Source organism: Elgaria multicarinata, chromosome 8 (genome assembly GCF_023053635.1).
Source record: "Elgaria multicarinata webbii isolate HBS135686 ecotype San Diego chromosome 8, rElgMul1.1.pri, whole genome shotgun sequence".
NCBI lineage: Eukaryota > Metazoa > Chordata > Lepidosauria > Squamata > Anguidae > Elgaria > Elgaria multicarinata.
Window position 1 is genome coordinate 94,177,709 of NC_086178.1, and position 23,442 is coordinate 94,201,150.

General features: G+C 40.3%; 2 protein-coding genes across 5 annotated transcripts in view; one reads left to right on the forward strand and one right to left on the reverse strand.

The window, feature by feature from the left end:
• Nucleotides 1-23,442, reverse strand: part of LOC134403036 (cytochrome c oxidase subunit 5B, mitochondrial-like) — a 176,181-nt gene that overhangs the window by 117,885 nt on the left and 34,854 nt on the right. The gene's annotated exons all lie outside the window — the stretch shown is intronic.
• Nucleotides 1,728-23,442, forward strand: part of HERC4 (HECT and RLD domain containing E3 ubiquitin protein ligase 4) — a 50,787-nt gene continuing 29,072 nt past the window's right edge. The window contains exons 1-11 of one of the 4 annotated variants that reach the window (XM_063133052.1): nucleotides 1,728-1,880; nucleotides 3,756-3,842; nucleotides 6,726-6,829; nucleotides 10,054-10,339; nucleotides 11,955-12,114; nucleotides 14,390-14,466; nucleotides 15,296-15,517; nucleotides 15,999-16,090; nucleotides 17,534-17,664; nucleotides 20,723-20,883; nucleotides 21,582-21,658. In XM_063133052.1, the coding sequence (XP_062989122.1) occupies nucleotides 10,114-10,339; nucleotides 11,955-12,114; nucleotides 14,390-14,466; nucleotides 15,296-15,517; nucleotides 15,999-16,090; nucleotides 17,534-17,664; nucleotides 20,723-20,883; nucleotides 21,582-21,658 (1,146 nt within the window). In that variant the 5' untranslated portion in view covers nucleotides 1,728-1,880; nucleotides 3,756-3,842; nucleotides 6,726-6,829; nucleotides 10,054-10,113. Of the gene's footprint in view, nucleotides 1,881-3,755; nucleotides 3,843-4,436; nucleotides 4,483-6,725; nucleotides 6,830-10,053; nucleotides 10,340-11,954; nucleotides 12,115-14,389; nucleotides 14,467-15,295; nucleotides 15,518-15,998; nucleotides 16,091-17,533; nucleotides 17,665-20,722; nucleotides 20,884-21,581; nucleotides 21,659-23,442 lie in introns of those variants that run through there. The other 3 variants (XM_063133053.1, XM_063133051.1, XM_063133054.1) reach the window with 3 other exon arrangements.

Genomic DNA, 23,442 nt, shown 5'->3' on the forward strand with positions numbered 1-23,442 from the left:
AGTTAAATATTTTTAATACAAGCACACACATAAATCACAGGGGACAGGCAGCATGTTAGAGCAGATATTTCTTCTTCTTTTGTAACACAAGAGATGGTGCCTGTTGCGACATGTGTACTTTACATTAAAACAATGGAACAAATGGGGCATCTTCTTTCAGAAATAGTGCTTTATTCATATGCAAATCTATGAAGAGTTAGTTCATTACATTGTTTTAAGGTATCTTTAATGGAATGACAGCCTTGTTATTTGACACCATGAGTGTCCTTGGAACTTTACAGCGCAATCCTTTATGTACTTGCTCAGAAGTAAGTTGCTTGCTCTTGCATTTATTTCCAAGTGTGTGTAGGATTGCAGCCATAGAGAAAAATAGGCAGAAAGGGTAGGTTTCTGCCTTACGAGGGCTCATCTACACCAAGCAGGATATTCCACTATGAAAGCAGTATATAAAAGGCAGGAGCCACGCCAAGCAGAATATAGTGGTACAAAAGCGGTATATGGTATGTGCCAATGGGACGCTTGTTCATGCACTGGTTATTTCTCGGTTGGACTACTGCAACCTTCTTCTCTCTGGCCTTCCTTCTTCTCACATCAGTCCGTTGGTTTCTGTCCACCACGCTGCCGCTAAGATCATCTTCTTGGCTCGCCGCTCTGACCATGTTACTCCACTTCTGAAATCTCTTCATTGGCTTCCAATTCACTTCAGAATCCAATATAAACTTCTCCTGTTGACCTTCAAAGCTTTCCACGGTCTAGCTCCGCCCTATCTCTCCTCTCTCATCTCAAACTATTGCCCCGCTCGTGCTCTTCGCTCCTCTGATGCCATGTTTCTCGCCTGCCCAAGGGTCTCTACTTCCCTTGCTCGGCTTCGTCCATTCTCTTCTGCTGCCCCTTACGCCTGGAACGCTCTCCCAGAACATTTGAGATCTACAACTTCAATCACAGCTTTTAAAGCTCAGCTAAAAACTTTTCTTTTTCCTACAGCTTTTAAAACTTGATGTTGCTCAGACTTTAGACTGTTAGTTATACTGTTATACTGTTAGTTTTACCCTACCATGTGCCTGTTTACCCTACCCAGTGCCTGTTTCCATTCTCTTCCCCTCCTTATTGCTTTACTATGATTTTATTAGAATGTAAGCCTATGCGGCAGGGCCTTGCTATTTACTGTTTTACTCTGTACAGCACCATGTGCATTGATGGTGCTATATAAATCATCATCATCATCAATCATCATCATCATCATCATCATCATCATCTAAAGCAGTAGTGTGGCTCCTGCCTTGTATATACCCCTTTCATAGTGGAATATCCTGCTTGGTGTAGATGAGCCCTTTGTCCAAATAAGCGCAGGCTGAACCGAAGCATGTTTACTCAGAAGTAAGTCTAGGATGTATTCCCGACTAGTAATAAGTGTTTCATAATTGGACGTCAGATGTACCGTGTTATTTATGTGGGGCTTCCAAGTAGACGTGTTTCATGTGTGTGATTGAGCGGTGTTAACCGCTTTTTCCCTGGAATCCGGAGAGGTTTTTGTTTGGTTTATACACCCCCTCCACAAGCCAAGTGCTGATCCACTGCCATACCTCCATTCATTCCGTGAAATAACTCGGGGGAAAGTCGCTCGATCCTTCCCGTCAGTGGGGTGGGGAAGAGCCGAGTCAGAGGGAGCTGCCCGCCTGCTTCGGTTCTCTACGCAAGCGGGTTAGGCGCTTGCGCATTGCCAGAGCCGAGCCGGCGCTCCTGGGCCTGTTCTCTGTGCACGCCCGTCCGCCCACTTCGGGCTGTCGCACTCCAGGGCCCGGCTGGTAGTGGAAGAGGTAGCCTGGCAGCTTTCCCCGAGGGAACCAGGGACGGCCGTTGTCGTACGGGAGCCTCAGTGAGTCCGCTCGGCAGGGAGGCCTTGCTTGTTGCTTCCCGCGGGGACACGCTGTGGAGAGGAGGAGGAGGAGGAGGAGGAGGAGGTGGAGGTGGAGGTGGAGGGAAAGCGGGCTTTGGGTGGGTAGTTGGACGGCGAGGGAATACGGACTCGGGGCGGAGTCCGGGCCTGGCAGGGAGGCGGGGAGGCGGTTTGTGGAGTCCGCCTCTGGCAGGAGGAAAGGAGCTGGGACTCGGGGCAGGCAAGTAGGCAAGGGGCCGGGTGCCTTTGGGGCTTCTTTTCTTCCTCCTTGTGCCTCGGAGTCGCAGCGACACCGCCGCGCCAGTGCCCGCTGCCCGTCTTCTCTAAGCCCCAGGTGGCAGGGAGCACCATTTGGGGACGGAGGGTGGGCAGGGCAGTGACCAAAGTGGGACTTCTGACAGCTATTAGCAGCCCCTCGCTTTTCTTCTTGGTGAGAGCAGTGATGTGGGTGAAAAGTGGGGCGCCCCCAACGCAGGATTGTTGAGTCCTTTGCGGCGGGTGGGTGGGGAGAAGCTTCTTAAATGAAAAGTTCCAGGGCCACAGGCCCGTAGGCAAAAATGTGACCAGGGTTACCAAAGGACTCTGCGTAAGAGAGAGAAAGAGGGAGAGAATAGAGGTACTTGCTTACGTTTAAAGTTACTTAATACTTGAGTGAATCAGATATTTATAAACGTTCTTTGTTAATAAGTACCTAGTGGAATTTCCTACTACAGGAAGTGGTGATAGATACAAATTTAGATGGCTTTAAAAAGGGATTTAGTCATTAGACAAATTCATGGAGGATAAGGCTATCAGTAGCTACTAGTCATAATGGGTATATGCTGTGGGGAGATAGTATGTGTCTCAATACTAGTTGTTGGGGTACGTGAGTGGGAGGGTTTTATTGCCCTTATGTCGTTCTGGTGGATTTCCCATAGACATCTTGTTGGCTACTGTGGGTAGCAGAGTGCTGGACTAGATAGATAAGAACAGGGCTGTTCTTATGTCTAGGTAACCAGCTACCTTTATACTCATTGGCCAGAATGCTGGAAGGAAGGAGGAGGTTTATCTCTTTGTGAACAATTAAGTAAAATACTGCCCTTATTTATTTATTTATTTATTTTATTACATTTATATACCGCCCCATAGCCGAAGCTCTCTGGGTGGTTTACAACAATTAAAAATAGTAAACATTAAAAGTATACAAAATTTTAAAAAACAAAAACAGTATAAAAAACAACAGTACTATATGATTTTCTTATAGTACTACAAGGAAAAGGACTGCTTTCTATTTTAAAATAAAAAGTGAAATATCACTGAGAGGACCAATACCTGTTCAGTCAAGGCATAGAGGGCTGTCCTTCTATAAGTCATGCAGCCTTTATTTTGTTTGTTACTCAGAAATAGGTCATATGTGCAGTGAGGCTTATAAGTGTGCATAGGACTGCAACTCCACACCTCAATTCCATGCATATTTACTTATCACGTATCTTACCAGACTCATCAAAGTTGTGGGGGAAGGGAGAGAGTGGAAGAGAACTAGTATAAAATACCATGATCTTGCCTTGGCATTTACTGGCTGAGTTCGGACAACACGCTAATCAACTGTTGTTTCCAATTCTGTGCCTATTACCCACCGACCCCAGTTGATTAGCATGTCATCCGAACCCATCCACTGTATCAAACATTTTTTGTTCAGTAATGTTTCTTCTGCACATGGCCTCCAGCTGGTACAAAGAGCTGGCATATAAACTGTATAGCCCAACTAGTTATAAACCATGTAGCCCACTTGGTTTTCAGAAGGGCTTTCTTCCAAATAAGTGTGTGTAGCTTTGCAGCCTCAATGCTTCCTAATCTAATGCTCTTTTTACCAAAACAGTTTTCATTAATACATAATCAGAATCCGAGGGATATCGGATCAAAACATTTCGTCTTTCTTCCTTCTGCCTCTTAACAGGTGCATAAGGTATGTTGAGTTTTCAGGCGCATATTTTGTAATTAATCTTGTAATGTTTAGAATGCCATCATAACCACGGCTGCTACAGCAGAGGGTTAGTTTGGTGGTAGTTTATTGAGTTCTGCAGTGGTTTTTTTAAGGGAGATCAATTGTATTAGAGTATCATGTTACTGCTAATTATCTCTAGTATTACTATTAACATCTGTTTAATTCCATAAGGATGTAATCCATTGTAGCTAATCTAGAAGTGACCTAGTACTCCCTGATCCTGTTGGAAATTAGGGCAAAAGTCACAGGCACCACTGAGCAATTGTTCCAAAATATATGTTTTTTCCTGTTATATGTGGTATGGCTCTTATTTACTTGGATGAGAGAAAGGAAGAGTGAATGAATACATTTGCATAGGGATAATGAGGCAGGGGAGAGTTAATAGTTAAACTTGCAGAACATGTGAGGCTATGGTGATTTGGAAATGTTGAACTGAGGTTTGTGGGCATAATGGAAGTGAACATAAAGGAAGTATGTTCTGGAATAAGGATCAATAGTTATAAAATAAAGGATATACTCATGTTTTTAAAAAGCCATTATGGAACTTGACTCTTTGTTGTTTTATCCTAGAGTGGAGAAACATTTATTGGCTTCCTTATATGTAGGTTTACTCTCTGTATCACTTCTAGTCATAAAGATAACCATAATACTTTTTGTTGTATTTAGTATTAAAGGGAGTGTATGAGTGTATGCAGTAAAGATTAAATATAGTTTAATGCCTGTTTGCAAACTGGTAGAATAGAAACATGCTTGGATCTTCATTTTTAGGCAGGTAGAGTTTGTTAGTGTTCATCCTCAATAAAGTGACTCTGATGTATGCAAATGATTCAACAGTGATTCATACTGTGTGTGCTTCTGGAAAGCTCTGGGTTTATACAGTAGATCTTTTCAGAGTTTTTGGGTGTGTGTCTAAAAGGAAATAATAATCTAAATGGAATAGAGCTGTTATCAGACTTATTTCCACCTGATCCTTTTAAAATTGATTTATATTAAAAGTTTGTCGAAGCCAGATAAATGTTTTACAGTGCAATTTTATGCATGTCTGCTGAGACATTTTCAGTGAGTCTTACTCCTGGATAAGTTCCAGACTTACAGTGCTATTCTTTGCCTGCCTATTCCAAAGTAAGGCACATTGGGTCTTACTCCCAATTGAGTGTGCATATGATTGCAGCCACAATAACTATATAGCTGGACAGTACTACAAAACTCAGACTAGTGAGAAAAGAGAAATTGGATTGATGTATATTCATTCCAATAACTGATCAAGGCCAATTTTTTTATAACACTCTTTTGGGTGAAACCCCTGATTTAGTTAGTAGGCTTCCTCATTATTGCTTTATCCCACCATTAACTACTGAAGATTTTGGATGGAAATGGATCCCCCCCATAAAATGCAATATCCCTTGTAGCTACCATTAAATGCAATACTAGTTTCAAATTTGAAGATTCAGCCATATCTTTCTACCTTCTTTATAGTCTCAAGTAATACAATAATATGAGAAATCTTGTGTTTCCAATCCCCAAATATGGATAAAATCTATTTTAGTGACAGAATATCTGCTACAGCAAACTGCTGTAATGCAAACAATTATTAATCTTTAAAAGACATTTGCTATTGTTACTGATTTTTTTAAAAAACGTTTTCTTTCAGATACTAAGAAAATTAGTAATAGATTTCTGTAGCTGTAACCATATAGCATTTGGAATACCTTTATGCAGGTCCTTATCCCATTTTAGCAGAAACTTCTCTTTATCAATAACCCAAATGTCTATTTACAACAATATTGTAAAGTGTCTTTCTTTGACTTGCTTTACTGTTTGTCTTGGGTGCTTGTTAAGTGAACTTTGTGCTTTGCTAGTTATTGCACTGCTAAACTACCTTTCTTATTGGAGTGACATGGGGCATGTCTACACCTACGGGTGTAGACGGAGAGGGGACGATTCCGGACATACCTGCTTCCGGGATCGTCCCTGTCCATCTAAATGGAAACGTGATGACCCGGAAGGGAAAAGGACCGCTGCGCTGTTGTGTCTGCCATTTTTGTTTTTACAAAGACAAGAGCTGGAGTGCACTTGCGCTCCAGCAAAAATGTAAGTTAAAAAAAAAAAAAAAGGCCCGACCCCGTTCCTCCACCCCCGATGTCCCTAGACTTCCCCCAGCCCGGCTCCTTCCCTCTGCTGACCCCTGCTACTCATGGGGAGGAGGGAAGAAGCCAGGATGGGCGCCCACACCAGCCATGGTCCTTGGGATCATCTGGGAAAATCCGGGGGAAAAAGTGGTTCCAGAAATCCCTGGGGAAATGGAGGGATCATCTCTTCCTTGTTCCCGTGTTCCCCTGTGCGTCATGTGGATGCATAGAGACGATCCAGGGACAATCCCAGATAAAAGGCATGGTGTAGACATGCCCATGGAGAGTGATGATTGAAAAAAAAATAGCACATTTTGTGGAATCTTAAAAATCAAATATGGCTAAGTGCTGAGGGCTGTATAGAACACTCTTGTGTTTGCTTAATTGTTATCTTCTCTGGAGTGACCTCATTAACCTTGTGTGGCACAGCAATATCATGACAGAGAAGGCCATTTAGCCATTCCATTGCACTGCAGATAGGATTTAGCCATTAGATGCGTCAAGGTACTTTTCTGAAGAATAGCAATATATATTTTCTAGCACATTTCTAGCTAATGAAAGTGGAAGATTTAAATTTACCATGCCTTTCCATCCAGTTAGAGGCTCTTTAAAAATGCTGTTCTAATAGCAAATTTAATTTGTAGAGTATTTGCTTGGGGTTGGAGAAAACTTTGATTCCTGTAATTTTGTGTGTGTGTTTTTCTTCTTGTTACAGGGTGAAACTAAATTACCTGTCACTGGCATGGATGCATGAAGGCTATTATGCTATAAGTATGTTCAAGCTCAAGGCAGCACCACCTTGCATGTCTTCTAAATGTGGTAGGATATAGTTAACTATAGTGACAGGATAGTTAATTATCTTCTGTTTTTCAGTCTGAGTCTGTAATCCTATGCATAGGAGTAAATCCCATTGAACTCAGTGGGATTTAATTTCCATGTCTTTGTGTTGGCAATACCTTCTGTTACAGAAAAACAGAATTTGTAGCTCATTAGTGCTATGTATGATTAGTACTTTGGGGGCCTGTGGACACATTTGGCAATTTGAGAAATTGTCCTGGGCATCACTTCAAAACTGCTGTCATGGAAGTTGTGGCTACTAGTTACAAAGGGCAATAACCTGCTCAAAAGATTGAGTACAAGGCAGAGATGGGAGCTGATCCTCAACACACTAAACAACTTTTTTAAACCCACCGTTTTCAGGGCCAATTGAAAATTATGGAAGAATTTGGGAGGGAAACTTTTTGTCTTCCGCCTGGCTGCTAACTATTCATTCCCCCTATCTGTTTTTCCTTCTCAGCCCAGTTCACCACCGGTTGACATTCCTCCCACCCCCCTCTTTCACATCCACACACACCACATTTATTCATCATATATGCATACATATGTACATTCATGTATACACACATGCCCCTCCCTTCTCCTCTCTGCAAGCACATGAAAACCCCCACTCACTCTTTTTCAGGATCTCTCCATAAAACCTCTAAGCCCTCGTCCTCTCTCTCTCTCTCTCTCTCTCTCTCTCACACACACACACACACACACACCATGCCTACCCCTGACAGGAGTTTTGGACTACAATTCCCATCAGCCCTAGCCAACATAGCCAATGGTAAGAGATTATGGGAGTTATATGCTAAAATATTGGTAGGGTCACAAGTTGCCCACGCCAATGTAGTGGTAGGAAACAGTTTTTGGGAACTTAGATTAATAGTTTTACCAAATAATTTTAAAATCCTTGAAAGTATTTTTCAGGCTCTCCTTCTGCTTTTTAACTTATGAAGTCTGTGTTATATTGCCATGCAGAGTTGTTTTTATGCCTTTAGGTCTGTTTGGGTGTTATGTTATTTAATGGACATAATTAGAAGCTGTGGAATCAGAACTGATAAACTATTGTCAGAGTGAAGTTAAGATGAATTAGGCTGCTATCCTATTGGAAAATCCTATGCCCGGCCAGGCTGTTGCTGGCAGGGTGGGAGGAGGGCAGAGGTGATTTTGCGTCCGGTTCCAGCACATTTTTTTTTAAAAAAAGCTCAGCTAGATAGGCCCCTGAGCCTCTCCTCTCCCTTCCCACTGTCTCACCCCCTTTTCACTCTCTCTGAAGCCTCCCGAGGTCACTTTTTTGTGACCATGAAAACAGGTACTTCAGTTCTTTCCGTGTTGGCTGCAAGGAGACGGGGAAGGGTTGAAATCTCAGAGGCCTCGGCATCATAGGAGTGTCTATGGCCTTGGGAGTGTATTATAGGATTGCTCTCTTAGTCCCCTTTTAAGCCATTAACACTTGTGTCTTTCTGGAATGTTTCGTAAGTATAAATTGAATTCAGCACAGATTTATAAAACTGAGAACGATTGCTTTGAGCTTGAAACAAATCCAGACCAACATTCGTTAACACCTTTAATACTTCAACAATTGTAATAAAAATGAAAGTAACAATAAATAAAGGTGATGTCAGATTTTATTGATCTGGATGGTTAAATGGCCATCTAGCATTGTCACATGCAAACGAGACTTGCTCATCAGTGCAGATACTGGACAATCTTGCCCTTTGAACTAACAAGCACTGTGATTTTAGGGTGGCTTATGAAGGGGGATTCCTGCTTCATATCTTCAACAGAAAATAGATTTTTACCTTAATCTTTATCATGTTTATGTAGAAGATTGTCTCATAGATTTGAAATTTTCTTTCATTTAAAGGCTGCTTCACATAAGACTAATTTCTTTTATGGAAGGCACTTTGCATAGGAAATTGAATGAATCCTGTGTCCTTGGCATATGACAAGTTCCATTTTTAATTGATGCTTGCCCATATTTTGCATTTTTTAGTTTTAACATGTTGCTATTTTTACTATTGGTTTGTAACAGAATGATATTTTAATGCTGCTGTTTTAGTGAATTGTATTTATATCTTAATATTTTACTATTTTATGCATTTATTTTGTATACTGTATTAAGAAAGTTTTTATCTCTAAATGTAGTATAAGATGATCATGATAATAATAATTTGGTTATGGGGCGGTATATATATTTAATAAAATAAATAAATAAATAAATAATTTTCCTACATGGACATGAAGCTCTCCAATCACAATGTTGTTGAGAGTGGTTAATGCTTTTAGCCTCAGTGTATTTCTAATCAAAGTGGACTTGATTAGAATATTGGAAAGAGGGACAGTCCTATATGAGAATATATCCTAGTGAATAGAAGGTCTATTGTTCTGGTTTTGCTGTCTATTTACCAACGGTATATAAGACAGCTCAGATATTGTATTTAAAAAAACAGCTTTGTGGTTAAGATAGCATGCATGTGACTTGCACAGAACGTATTTTTCCATGTTGAAAATCTAAAGCTTTTTACATTACCATCACTATTAATCAATCAAATAGTTGAAATGGTACCATTTTGGAGTAACATACCAGCCACCTTGTGGTCCAGTTTGCACTTAACAAGAAGCCACCATTGCTGAATTTCCCTGTCGGGCTTCTTGTTGTGACAGCGGTTGTCATTTTGAAAGGTGAGGGCACACCGTGGCTGCTTTTTCCATGTGAACTTGATAAGGGTGTCTTGTTTGGGTGGTTAACATGGGCTGTTTTAGGGTTGTGGGTGGCAATAACAAGCTATGGTGCGCCCCCCGCCATGGCTCGGTTAAAATTGGTGGCCACTGCCAAAACAAGAATCCCCGTGATGAAATTCAGCTAGCGTGGCTTCTTGTTATGTGAAAACCAGGTCTCAGTTACTAAAAAATGTTGATACTTCTAATATCTTGAGATCAGGAATTACCAACACTACTAGCAAAATCAGAAGACAAGTAATATTTTATGGAAGGTACAAGAGGTATTTTAGGGAAGGTACAACAGTCACACTTAAAGGTAGAGTGGTTTTTTTTTTCAATTTTAAAACTATAGACTTCATATAATGAAATCTTAAATTCTGGAAATGTTTTATTTGGGGCACTTACAATAATTGAGGGCTGAAAGTTGTGCATCCTATTCTAAATACTAAGCTTCCAATATTCTAGTACTAATTTATTTCTCCCGCCCCCAATAGTGATACTTGAAGAATATCATTGAACACAGAGCTTGGCAGATCATTGAGAGCACTGGCAGCATGTTATGTTGGGGAAATGCCTCTTTTGGACAGCTTGGATTGGGGGGCATTGATGAAGAGGTTGTACTAGAACCCAGAAGATGCAACTTTTTTCTGAACAAAAAGGTTCAAGATGTAGGCTGTGGACTACGGCACACTGTGTTTGTCTTGGATGATGGAACTGTGTATACATGTGGATGTAATGATTTAGGACAATTAGGACATGAGAAGTCCAGGAAAAGACCAGGTAAGTTAAAAAGTTCCTAGTACATATTACATAGCTCTAGTTCTGTATGTATCGGGTTCACATGCTTCTGTGCATATGGTTAATTTGATGCTTAAACACATGCACTTTCAAAATAATCATGTTTGGGACTTCAAGGTTTAGAAAATGGCATATCTGCAGAATCCTTTGTAGGATCTATGCAGTGTTAATACTTATAGGTACATCTTTTGTTGTGGTACTGTATGTCCTGGAAATCTTACTGAAATATGATTTGACCCAGTAGATGGTCAGCTGTGCTCTGATCATATGTAGGGCTGCTCCATGTTATCAATTTAGTACTTGGGATAGGATCCCCTGTATTTAAAACTGTGCTTTCCCTTCAAAATACACATGAAATGGGAATTATACCCTTCCTAGTTCATCAGCCACATGCATTTTGGCTGATGAACTAAAGAAAGGCCACTATTGATATATGTTGGTATTTACAATTAAGTTATATTTAAGTATTTTCTATTCAGTTAGCTGTTCACAAATACAAAAACTGATATATGAAACTGCACAGATGGAACATGTGGAACAGCAGTGGCCATGCTACAAATTAAGTTTGGATGGCTTTCCCCCATAAAAAATAGTAACATGCATTGGCTCAGAGTATTTTTTTGGGATGAGAATGGTGCAGTAGTAGTTGCTTAGATTACTGAAGTGTTCCAGAACTAGTGGATCGTAAAGAACACAAGCAGCTCTGTTTCCTACTGACATTTCCTACCAAAGTGAAAAGGCTCTTGATACAGCATTTATATATAATTATAAATATGCAAGATATTTGATGATAGTTTGGAAATTCTTGGAGCATGGATTTCTGTTTTAGATATTTTTACTTCCAGGAGAATGCCATCTATACAGGGGCAGGATTAAAATATATATAGTTGTCATTTTTGTCATTGAAGGTTTTATAACCACTTATATCAGCAATGGCAGCTTGATTTTAAGTGCTCCCATACGTTTGGGTGTTTCTTTCAATTGATACCCAAGAGGACACACTTTTTGTATTGGAGGAAACATCTAATAGAGCTTCGGCTATTGGGCGGTATAGAAATGTAATAAATAAATAAATTAATAAGGAATTTAGATAATATAAAGAGAGATCTCTAGAATTTGTTGTATTGCTAACATTTTAGTTCTTGGCTAGATGTGACTCACTTTAGGGCACAACTAGATATGATTCAAAAGATTTGTAGTTATAATCTCCCATGTTTATTTTTTAAAAAATTAACAGCCACCGTGAGGTTTCCTAGAACAGATGGGGATGGGGGGAGTAGTTAACCTGTGCTATTTTTGTTTAATTGAAATCACTTTCCCACCAAAGCTACTATTTCCCCTGTTGATGAAAACTTACAGGTATCTTGAATTTGGTCCTTAGTTAGGAAAAAGAACAACAACCCAGCCCCCATTAGCAGAGATGGATAGCCACATGGTTCCCCAGATTGTGGCTTGTAGCTTTTCTTACCTCAGATAAAAGAGATCTGATATTCTTGTAGGCACGCATTCTGCTACTTCAGTTGTGCATAATATTCTGGAAATGTTTGGGGAAAAGCAGTATAAAATGATGCCACTTTTCTCCCCTTGATGATTCCAGAACAGGTTGGTGCCCTGGATGCTCAAAATATTGTAGCTGTTTCATGTGGAGAAGCCCACACATTAGCTTTAAATGACAAGGGTCAAGTCTATGCTTGGGGTTTTGCTGTAGATGGACAGCTTGGCTTGCCTGGAACCGAGGAATATACAAGAGTGCCCAGGTAAAAAAACAAGTCATAAAATTAGTTTTGTAAAGTTTTCATCTCTTAGAAAAATGCTTCCCTTTACATTTGTAAACAAAAAACCTTGTATTGCTCCATTTGTGCTCATTTGAAATTTTAAAGTTGAATTTTACAAAATAGTTTACAGCTATATATTGTTGAGAGTGACTAAGGGCAGTGTCCAAAGCTCCCTTGTGCTAGTGGGAACCACTGAGTGCTAGTGGGAACCAATGAGAGGCTACTGCTTCTTAGAGGAGCTGAAAACTAGCCAAAACTAGTATTTTCGGAATGGAACAAGTCAGTGGTGCTTGCAGAAGGGACCTCTGCTGACCTGTCCCATTCAATTTTCAGGGTTGCTCTAGGAAGTGCTAGCTTCCCATTATGTTCCCATTCTTTCTAGTACAATCTAATGAGCGCTGGCGGACTACCAGCTTTGGATGCTGCCTTATGAGTTGAGATGAGAAATCCTTGGTTCAAGTCTCACCTTAGCCACTTACTCAGGTGGCTTCGACATGCCTCTGTCTCTCACTCTTAGCCCCTAAATTGCAATATACTGGCATACCTTATAGGGTTGTTGTAAGGATTACTTAGTTACTATAAGTTAACTGCTTTTAATACTTCATCAAGAGTTATATAAATCCTAAATATTATTAGGGCGCAATCCTATGCAAGTTTAGACAGAAAATGTTCTAAAGCTCTCAGCATCCCCCAGCCTGCCATGCAGGGAGTTGTAGGACTTTATTCTGTTTAAAATGCATAAGATTGTGCCCTTAGTGACCTTTTTCTTCTTCTAAGAACTCGCTTACAGCCTAGTAAGTGACTACGGCCGTAGCTAGACCTAAGGTTTATCCCAGGATTGTCCTGGGGTCAAACCTGTTCATCTAAGTGCCACACAGGGCATCCAGCGCTCAGGCAGGGATGAACCCGGGATGATCCTGGGATAAACCTTAGGTCTAGCTACGGCCTACATTGGATTTTAACTTCAGTATGACAGTGATACAATTTCTTGAATTCATGTACATTTAACAGCAAGAGAGAAAGTGGATATATTTGCAATTCAACCCATTCTGTAATTGTACTTGGATGTTAGTTTTTAGCTTTAAAGAAATTCAGCAACATTGTGTTGTACAAGCAACATGTTTTTCACTACACAGCTTAAACACCTACAACATTTCCATTGCAATACTCTAGTTGCTGTACCCTTGGTTTAGAATATAAAATTTATGGCTTCTAAAATATTTCTTTGTATAATATCTTTGATGTCAGCAGTTTTTTAAGTAGATGATTAGACTAGATGGAAGTCTAATCTTGACCTAGCAAGATGCTGTATAACTGACAATAATAGTGTTTTTGTGTTGATGTTCATCACGTCTTCTCAGCATTTCCCTCTGCATCTAATGCTTAGGGCAATTTAAAAAGTGGATTGAGGATTTAGTACTGTGAAATGGTGGAAGAAAAATGGTTGGCTGAATCCAGTGTCCAGATCTGAATCATGCAGACTTTTGGATTACAGTTGGTGGCTGCAATCTAGAACAGTGCACAGCTAGCTTCATATGCTTAGCAGGGCTCTTGATTGCCTCAGCCTAACAGCATTTCAGCATTGCAAGTTATGGGTTAAACTTGGAGCAACTTTAAAAAGCATTTTGCAGTACTTCATAGAGTTGGAGTGGAAGTCCTATTTGAGGTAGAAATATTTATTAGTACTGTCTATGAGTCAAAATGTTTTGAGTGATGCAGATTCTCCCTTTAAAACTTTATTGATGTACTAGGAGTGTATCTTTCAATGTTCTTCCTTCGCAATTGGCTCTTTAAGAAAGACACTTCCTTTCTTCCCATTGTTGTGTTAATAAAACCAGCATTGATTAAAAGTTAGAGAGTAGCAATTACACTTATATCTGATGAACAACTACTAATTCATTTAATACTTAAATTGGCTTTAGCCACACTGACCTGGTTGAACATAACAAGAAACCATGATTTCCCAATATGTAAATAAGATGTGGTGAATGTTGGTGTTGTGTGCACCCCTCCTTCTTCCCTTTCTTGCCCAGAGAAGGAGGTTGGAAGATCCCAATTCCAATTTTAAACTAACAGTGTCCCGCAACATCCAAACTCGGATAACTCTAATGTGCTTAAATTCTAATTATTGAACAAACCATGATCTGAAACCACAGTTTTATTTTGGTATTTTTTCACTAACTAGAGTACAAATTGTTTTATATTTTAAAGTGGTTTGTGCGAAGACTGTTCATCTAATAATTTGTTGTTCCCATAGGAACATTAAAAGCTTGTCAGACATCCAAATAGTGCAGGTTGCCTGTGGCTACTATCATTCACTTGCACTCTCCAAAGGTAACCAATTTTTCTTGGCTGTCTGTGTATTTTTTGTGTAATTTTAAAATATGTTGCACTATCATTAAAAGCACATGGTGAAATCCTATACATGCTTAGACAGAAAAAGTCCAACAACTCCCAACATTCCCTAGACAATAGCTGGCTGGGGAATGCTGTGAGTTGTTGGACTTCTTTTTGTCCAAACATGCATAGGATTGCGCCCTGCTCGTCATTCCCAGACGAAGAGAAGGCCGTTGTGAAGAACCTTGACAGAGGGGCTTCTCTGTAGCGGCACCCACCCTCTGGAAAACCCTCCTTTGTGCAGTTCAGGAGGTGGAAAATGTAATATCTTTTAAACGCCTCCGAAAAACATATCTTTTTAAACAAGCCTTTCCTGGACTGTAATTTATTCTGGTTTTATGTAATTTTAAAGTTTTAAACTGGATTTTATGGTTTTAGTTGTAAACTGCCCAGAGAGCTTAGGCTGTTGGGCAGTATAAATATGTAATAAATAAAATAATAAATACAATTTTCCATGTAGTAAAATATCATGTCTCTGATAGTTTAGCTTTTGCTAAGGAAATAAAAGTTGTATATTTAGGGCATGTTTTTTTCTTTCTTTCTTCTATCTTGTTGCATTGGATGACCATTTAACTCAGCTTAACAGCATCTTTACCCTTGTGTTTCTATTGTGTTCCCAAACCCAGTCTGTTTCTACTATGCCTCTTCTAGTGCCTTTGTCAGTGGGTTGTACTCTAGATTTAATGGAACAATTGGATACTTAGAGTAACATAAATTCTAATAAATGTTCATCAGATTAACACTTGTCTTTATTTTTCCTCAACAGGAAGTGAAATTTTTTCATGGGGGCAGAACAAACATGGTCAACTAGGCTTAGGTTATGAATTTAAAAAGCAGACATCTCCACAACAGATCAAATCTTTACTAGGGATACCTTTTGCACAAATTGTGGCAGGCGGTGCACATAGCTTTGTACTTACTCTTTCTGGAGCTGTCTTTGGGTGGGGTCGTAACAAATTTGGTCAACTTGGTCTTAATGATGAAAATGGTAAGTACATTAAATTTAAATTATAGACTATTTTCGTCTTTCATTTTAATGATAAAAATGTGCTTTTTTTTGTTTTTGTAAAAACAGCAACAACTCCCAAAAGATACTCCTTTGTTTTCTGGTGCTGAGAGCATTTATATAGTGGGTGGGAAACTCACTGAACCACAGAAAGTTGCTAAAATAAACCGTGACTTTCATTACAGTACAAGACTTTAAAATTCTTTGCGTGCTTCATTTGTAAGAAATAGTGGCTCTTTCAAATTAGTAAATGAATTGTGTTGTATAGCTTCCTAGTGCATTCCTAGTTGTGCACTGCACTACTCTTTTATGCCTGGGGTTTTGTGGGATTATGAATCTGAAACTGCAAAAATGGTACTTAAAAACTAGATCAGTAGTTGATTATGATAATTGTAAAAAAATGCTTTTTATGTAATTTGTTACAAAATCTATCTTACGTTTGTTAAATTATTACTATTTTCAGATAGATATGTTCCCAATCTTCTAAAGTCACTTAGATCCCAGAAAATTGTTTACATCTCCTGTGGAGAAGATCATACTGCAGCTCTTACAAAGGTACAGTACTAGAAATATTCTGTTTTACGCTCGAATTAGTTTAGTGCTGTTCATGTTAAAATAGGCTGTCTTGATTCTCCCATTGGTTTCAGGCTATGGATCAAGATGGGTGGTATGGGACATGTTGGGTCTTGATAGCTTTGTAGAAGCGCCTCACTGCTTTAGTCCTCCAGGTTTTAGCATTAATGCTTGGGCCGCCGCCGAAAGGAATCAGGCTACCTCCTGTATCATAATGTTGAAAAGCAACTACCTTTTTGCCTGACTAGCTCTTTAGGGAAGGCAGAGAAAAGGGTTTCCTGTCATCATTGTTCTTCACTTGATCTGCTTTTATTAGTCTTACGTGCAATGAGCAGGGGTGGTTTGCCAAGCATTGGGTTATGATCCCAAACCCACATTTCAGTCATCATCTGAGGGCCAATTCACATGTTATAGTTCTTTTCTCTTTTTTGACCGTACACATGGGAGGAGAGAGCCACCCATTTGGACAACACACATAAACTGCTCAAGTTGATGGTTCAGTGCTGCACTGGTCTGCTCACAACATTCACATGAGTTAGGGGGAAAACAAGTGCCATAAATGTAGATATAGAAATCGATACATGTGATGTGTAAATTGGTTCTCACTTGCTGAGGCAGGGAGAGGAAAAAGTGCACTTGCGCTTCTATTACTTCAGAGCTTTATAAGCCTATATCAGAAAGATTCCTTTGCATTAGCATGGCTCCAATAACCGTGTGGGTGGCTGATGGATGTCTTCTTTTGCTGGTGCCAGAGCACAGTTTATAAACTCAAGTTTGTTAATTGAATGCAGCATACTTTGCTTTACTTAAGCAGGTCTTAATTTATTCTTGAATTTATCTGTAAACATAAGGTATGTTTAGTTTGTTTTGTGTTAATAAATACCATTTGTTTCCTTTTCTAAGTACATGTAGTTTGTATGGGATTTTAAGGTCTAAACTAGGCTCCTATGGGATCTATGGGATTTTAAGGTCAAAGCTAGGCTCCTATTTCAGTTACTAAAGTGGAGAAATGTATTTTGTACTCCTTTTGAACAACTGTTCTTCTGCAGCCCTTGAAGTCATTCTCGAAATAAATATGAAAGTGAAAAATCTGGTAACTTTGGGCAGCTTTTGTTGTTGTTCTCTTTATTTAAGGATTCAGTCATCTCAAGGCTGTGGAATTTATAAAGTTAAAATTCATACATGGGGAATGGCTGGGGAATGCTGGGAGATGTAGGATTTTTTTCTGTCTAAACATGCATAGGATTGTGCCCTAAGTCTTCTAGTTATTTTTAAAACAAATCTTCTTTTAAGCAATTGATTTTGTTCTGATTGTACACACGTAGGGCAGGTATTTAATGCCCCTCCCCCCCTATTTGTAAAAGTGTGTACATAAAAAGTATTGGAGTCATTTACAAGTTGCATTCTAACTTTTTTTTTTTTTAGGAAGGTGGTGTATTTACGTTTGGAGCTGGAGGCTATGGGCAATTAGGTCATAACTCTACTGGCCATGAGATAAACCCAAGAAAAGTTTTTGAACTTATGGGAAGCATTGTCACGCAAATTGCCTGTGGAAGGTAAGTTTGGTCTTAGAATGGAACTGCAAAATTAAATTATTCCATTGATAGTTCAACATCTTGAAAAGTATAAGATCTAACTTTACCTTGTAGCTGTAGTGGAATAGTTTTTGGAGAACATAACTTGCTTCCCCAATCCATTGTGGTCAGTCTTCACATAAAACCTGTCTTCTTACTGCAGTTACTTTGCTAGAGTGGAAAGAGATATGCTATATGGTTTCCCCCCCATGAAGCTGGTTCCAGGCTTAGGGGCTAGTATTTGCTATTATCAGCTTGTGCTGTATTCAACCTGGGGTGGGGGAAGTGGTAATGATGATTAAGTCTCCTTCCCCAAACAGGTAATTAGTGGTTTCAAAGCTGTGAGTATATTTGGGTTTCTGGATATAGGCCTGTGTATGTTAAATTACAACAATAATAACAAAAGAAATTCCATTATAGTGGAATTTAAGCATGGCTTTTAAGTGGACATTGTTATATTGAACAGTAAATTAAATCTCATAGTTTGCAAAGTGTCATATTTCTTTGAAGTGGAATAGCACTGTCCCAACCTCAGGTACTAATTGTTTTGAGGACTTAAATAACGTTAAATAACATTTTACTTAAATAATATATTGTACTTGAAAAACATTCATGAGAGACAGAGGAGGAAAATTGGGGTTTGTAATCCTGTTCTTTGACAGGCGAAACAAATAAAAATTACCACATTTTTCTGTAGTGGCCTTAATGAAGTACTCATTTTGATATTATCAATTTCAAAGTTGTTGCTTAAGGTTTGTTTTAAATTATCTGTTTAATTCCTTCCTCAATATTTTTACTGTGATTCGGGTTATGATTAGTGAGCATGGCTAGAGGGGTTAGAGGCTATAGGGAATGTTCTCCATAGAGCATGCACTCTGTAGCGTTTCATTTGTGCCCTCTCCTCCTCCTCCTCCTTACTCTGTATCCACCCCCTTGTGTTTGAATGTTGAATTAAAGCATGACATCTAATGAACACCATAAGACTACAACAAATGTAGATTCATACTTGACATACAAGCCACAATGCAGGCTTGATAATGATGGGAAAGTGCAATCTAGTGTATCTAAGTTACAGCCCTGAAGAACTTTTTCCTAGGCTCAGTTGCTATTTTTGCTTATGATAAATTAAAATAATGGTATAATATAAAGCTGGTCTCTGAGGTCCAATGCGCCTCTTGAAGCATTTCTGTAGCAAGCATAACGTAGTAATAGCAGTTAACTCTCATTATCAAAAAACCTTGTTGGGTGCTGGAATTATTCGAGAAAAGCCTGCTATAATTTATATGACACAATAAATCATAGGGCCAATGGATTACTTAATTGCATTGGTATTAAGGCAATTCCACAGGCTCAATAGTCCTCTCTCCCATTGGACTGTAAATTCCACTCTTTTTAGAGGACATATTATTCCCAGTTGATACTCTGTCGTAATAGAATACTGCAACTCGTCAGTCTTTCTCCAAAGTTGTTTCATCCTATACTGTACATCTAGGAAAGACAAGAGGAGAGAAATGGCACCCAGTCATTTTAGAAGATTTCTTCTTCTAAACATCCATTGATGCTGCATAGATCCAGCTGACTGGATGATAGAAGTTCTACTCCTTGCCATGTTTCTCCTCCTTTCCAGACAATTGCCACCACATAGCTACTACATTGATCTGGTGTGCAGACAAGGGCAGCAAATCATGCCTTAATTAACACACAATTTGCCCAGGTTGTTTGCTGCCACCCCCATTTTGAATATGCAGTCTCTGATCAGCCTGGTTGGAGGTTGCTCTGTGATGTGAACCCAGATGCTCAGGGTTAATTGTAGGTTAAACAACCCAGACTTATGTCAGGTATAGGTTTTAGCAAGTTGTAGTTAGATTTAATTAGAACTAGTTTGGATTGTCTGTGCAAGCTCATCTCTGCCAGGATTTCCAGGGGAAGCGTTCACACACCCTCCCTCCCTTGGCCTTGAGCCGTTTAGAGTTTCTTGGGAAAGGTGGGGGGCCCTTGTTGAAGGAGTCACTCAGATTGTAGTGGCGTCTTGGTGGGCTAAGCAGTGCAGCCCTGTTTGGACAAGGGCATGATTTACAGGCCAGAGCCCTGTCTGTCAAGTGGTTTTGAACAGGCCTGTGCCTCCCTTTATAAGCAAGGAACCTTTGCTAGGATCATCTTTCAACTCATGGCCCCAAATTCCTCCCTGTTTGGATCCATCATCATTTGGGACTTTGAAAGCACTCTGCATGTGGACTCTCTTCTATTCGGACTTTGGATTTCTAAGGACTGTGCCATGAAAAGTACTATGAGGCTTTTCATAGACTTGAACTCGCATTTGCTGTGGATTGTGTGTTTGTGGTCAGCTCAGTGTAGCGGCAGGCTGGGATTGACCGTTGGACTTTTCTGGGGTTGATTTTTTATTGTTGGAGTTTTTCTCTGTAGACTCAGGCGGCAGGGAGTTCCCGGTGCTAAAGCAAAAGCACGAAAGTTCTTGCGCCTGAGATTTTTACCCACCCCGTGATCTTGTTTAGGTTTTGGCCATGTTCCCTGAGTTACCAACGTGTGGCTGCGTTTGGACTAGCTCCCTTGGGATGGTTCGTTAAGCCTTTCAAGAATTCCTCATTGTAATTGTCTGAAGGATCATATCAGGAATCTTTCCCCTCCCTTGGTTGGGTTTGGAACCTATTTTTGGAACTGTTGAGATGGCAACTGGGAAACCAGGTTGTTACTGTAGTGAGTAGCATTTTGACTGTATGTTATCTTGCAGGCTAAAGCTTTCTGACCATCATTCAGCTTTAAGTATTTTTGAAGTGTGTAACCATTAAGCTTTTCACCATGAGAATTCCCTGAACTTCTGATCGCATGTTGCATATTCAAAATGGTAACAAATTGTGGGTTAATTAACCCATGATAATACACAAACGGGGCCAATGTCTTGGAGACAAGGAAACACTAGGTCCATATACATTTAAATGACAAATGAACCATACCATTTATATTTTTAGTTTGAATAGCTCAGTGTCTTACTTTTTTAATTTCTATTTTCTCTTTGTCCTAGGCAGCACACATCTGCATTTGTTCCTTCAACTGGAAGAATTTATTCTTTTGGTCTTGGAGGTAATGGGCAGTTAGGCATGGGATCAACCAGTAACAGGAAAAGCCCCTTCCCAGTGAAAGGAAATTGGCTTCCTTATAATGGCCAAATCCCACTAAACGCAGGTAATTGCATTTATACAGATCTGTATTTGTTTGGAATGTAATGGCAGATAGAATTAAGGGATGTTGGGTTATGGATTGGGTTCCAGTACAGTTCTTCTACATGCAGCCAGCACTGCCAGTCCTGGTCCGTGTATGGCCATCCTGTCCCAGTCCATAAGCGGCTCCTACCATTCACAGCGGTGATGTAGGGCTTCTAGGAGCAAGTCTCAAAATGAGCAGAGACATGACCTGCCCTTTCCAGAAATGAGCTTTTCTGCTTGTTTCAGGGCTTCCCCCAGAAGTGCTACATTGCCAGTGCAAGTGGTAGGAGCTGCTTATGGACAGGACTGGCTGGGCTGGCCATGCATGGAAGCCCTGTTAGGTAAAGCCCTAAATCTTTGTCCTTACTCTAGAAATAATAAATCACTGCACTGTCTTTGAGACATTTTTTATACAAAGGAATTGTAATTTTGCTGAGGGCACTAGGTGTGGTCAATGAAAGTGTAAGATGATAACTGTGAACACCAAATCGTAGGCTGCTATTTGTGTTGTTAAGCACTGGATTGCAGACCCTGTTCTTAGCAGAGTTAGCTAATGTTGTTCTTGCAAAAATGATATTTCTTAAATTAATGTTATTCATACCTAAATAAAGGAATAATTCTAATGTGATATTTCATTGAAGTTACCCTTTTGATGTTAACATCTAATTTCAATTATAGATGTTGAAGAGTATTATTGTGTGAAGAGGATTTTCTCTGGTGGAGACCAAAGCTTTTCACATTATGTTATTCCACGGGTACGTCATCTCATTTTTAAAATCCATAAGCTGTCTTCTGTGTTCACCCAGAATGGTGCTTAGAGCTGAACTTGATAGAAAGAAGTGACTTAGGCCACGTTTGGATGACACAATAGTCAACCATGTGTTAATAGCCCCATGGATTACTATTTAGGGTGTACCCCCCACATGACATGGTAATAGTCTTCCTTGGAGTTGACTATTAACACATGGCTGAGTGTTAACCCTCGCGGAGGAGAAAAGCTGATGTAAGTCTAAACCTCAGCAAGCAGTGATCTGACCATGACAAAGGGACTGATGTAAGGTCCCCCACTTCCAGATCACCATCTCCATGTCCAGTTGCGAAAATCAGGTCAAGAGTATGCCCTGCTACATGCATTGGGCCGATGACATGTTGGGACAGTCCCATGGTTGTCATGGAGACCATGAAATCCTGAACCGCCCCAGATAAGGCGCCCTTGGCATGAATGTTGACATCCCCCAGAACCAACAGTCTGGAGGATCTCGCAGCTGAGACCACCTCCGTCAGCTCACCTAGGGAGTCTGTTGAGCAGCAGGGTGGGCGGTACATCAACAGAATCCTTAATCTGTCCCGCTGACCCAACACAAGGTGCAAACACTCCAGACCAGTGGTCACATGGACAGGGAGCCTGCAGAGGGAGATGGAATCCTATAGACCACAGCAACCCCCCCTACCTGGCCCTCAGGTCTACCCTGATGCTGAACCAAGTACCCTGGTGGGCATAGCTGGGAGAGACTGACTCCTCCCTGCTCATCCACCACATCTCGGTTATACACGCCAGGCCCTGATGTTCCAGCAGCAAGACAGATCCATACACCCCTCCTCCCCAGGATGTGTTCTGTGGTTTGATGTTGCAGCCACAGGAGAGATCCTTACAACCCTCCGCCCCAATCTCCATTTGTGCATGTCCCAGGAAGCGTGTGGGGAGCCGCAGATTGCACCCCTTCTCCCAGGGATGGCACAATCGGCGGCTCCCCATGCACTCCCAGGGACACATGCGTACAGAACCCCGCTGGGCAGGGGTTTCTGCTACTCTTGCCTCGTGACTCAGTAGGCATGTGAAATAGTCAACGGATCCTGCTACACAACAGAATAATCAACGGTTGTGCAGATAGTCAACTCTGCACACAGTTGATTATTTGTGGATTAGGCCCCTTTGGACCATTTCTGGTGCTCCCAAGGTGAAGTGGGCTTTCCTCTAAAGTTAACAGAATTGAAGCTGGACTCTGCACGAGGCTTCAACTGTGATTCGGCTTAAGAAAGGCAGACAGTGTGTCTCCAGAAATAATGTCTTGGTTTTTGTCTCTAAATTTTGATGGCGGGTTGGGGGAGTGGCATTGACTGACTTCGAAACATAGAGTGTGTTTTACCAAGTGCTGTGCAGTTATTGTGCCTTTTAAGAGGGCAAAAATAGGGCTGTGAGATGCCCACTCTTCCCATGCCTACCAGGCTTCATGGAAACAGCCTTAAACTGGTTTTCAGTCATCATAACTTCCTATCATTTTAGACAGGTTCTGTGTGTGTGTGTGTGTGTGTGTGTGTGTGTGTATGGGGGAGTGAGTTGCTTTGTCAGCTGACAGAGCAAAGCTCACATTTGGCATCTGGAACAATTTAATGTTTTCAATTTGATAAACCATACATTTCTATTACATTAGATAGTAAAACATGATACATTTACTTGAAATATCCAGAGATTCCAGAAGCAACGGGGTTTCTAATTCCAAACAATTTTAATCTTTCCCCTACTAATTAAGCAGGCTGT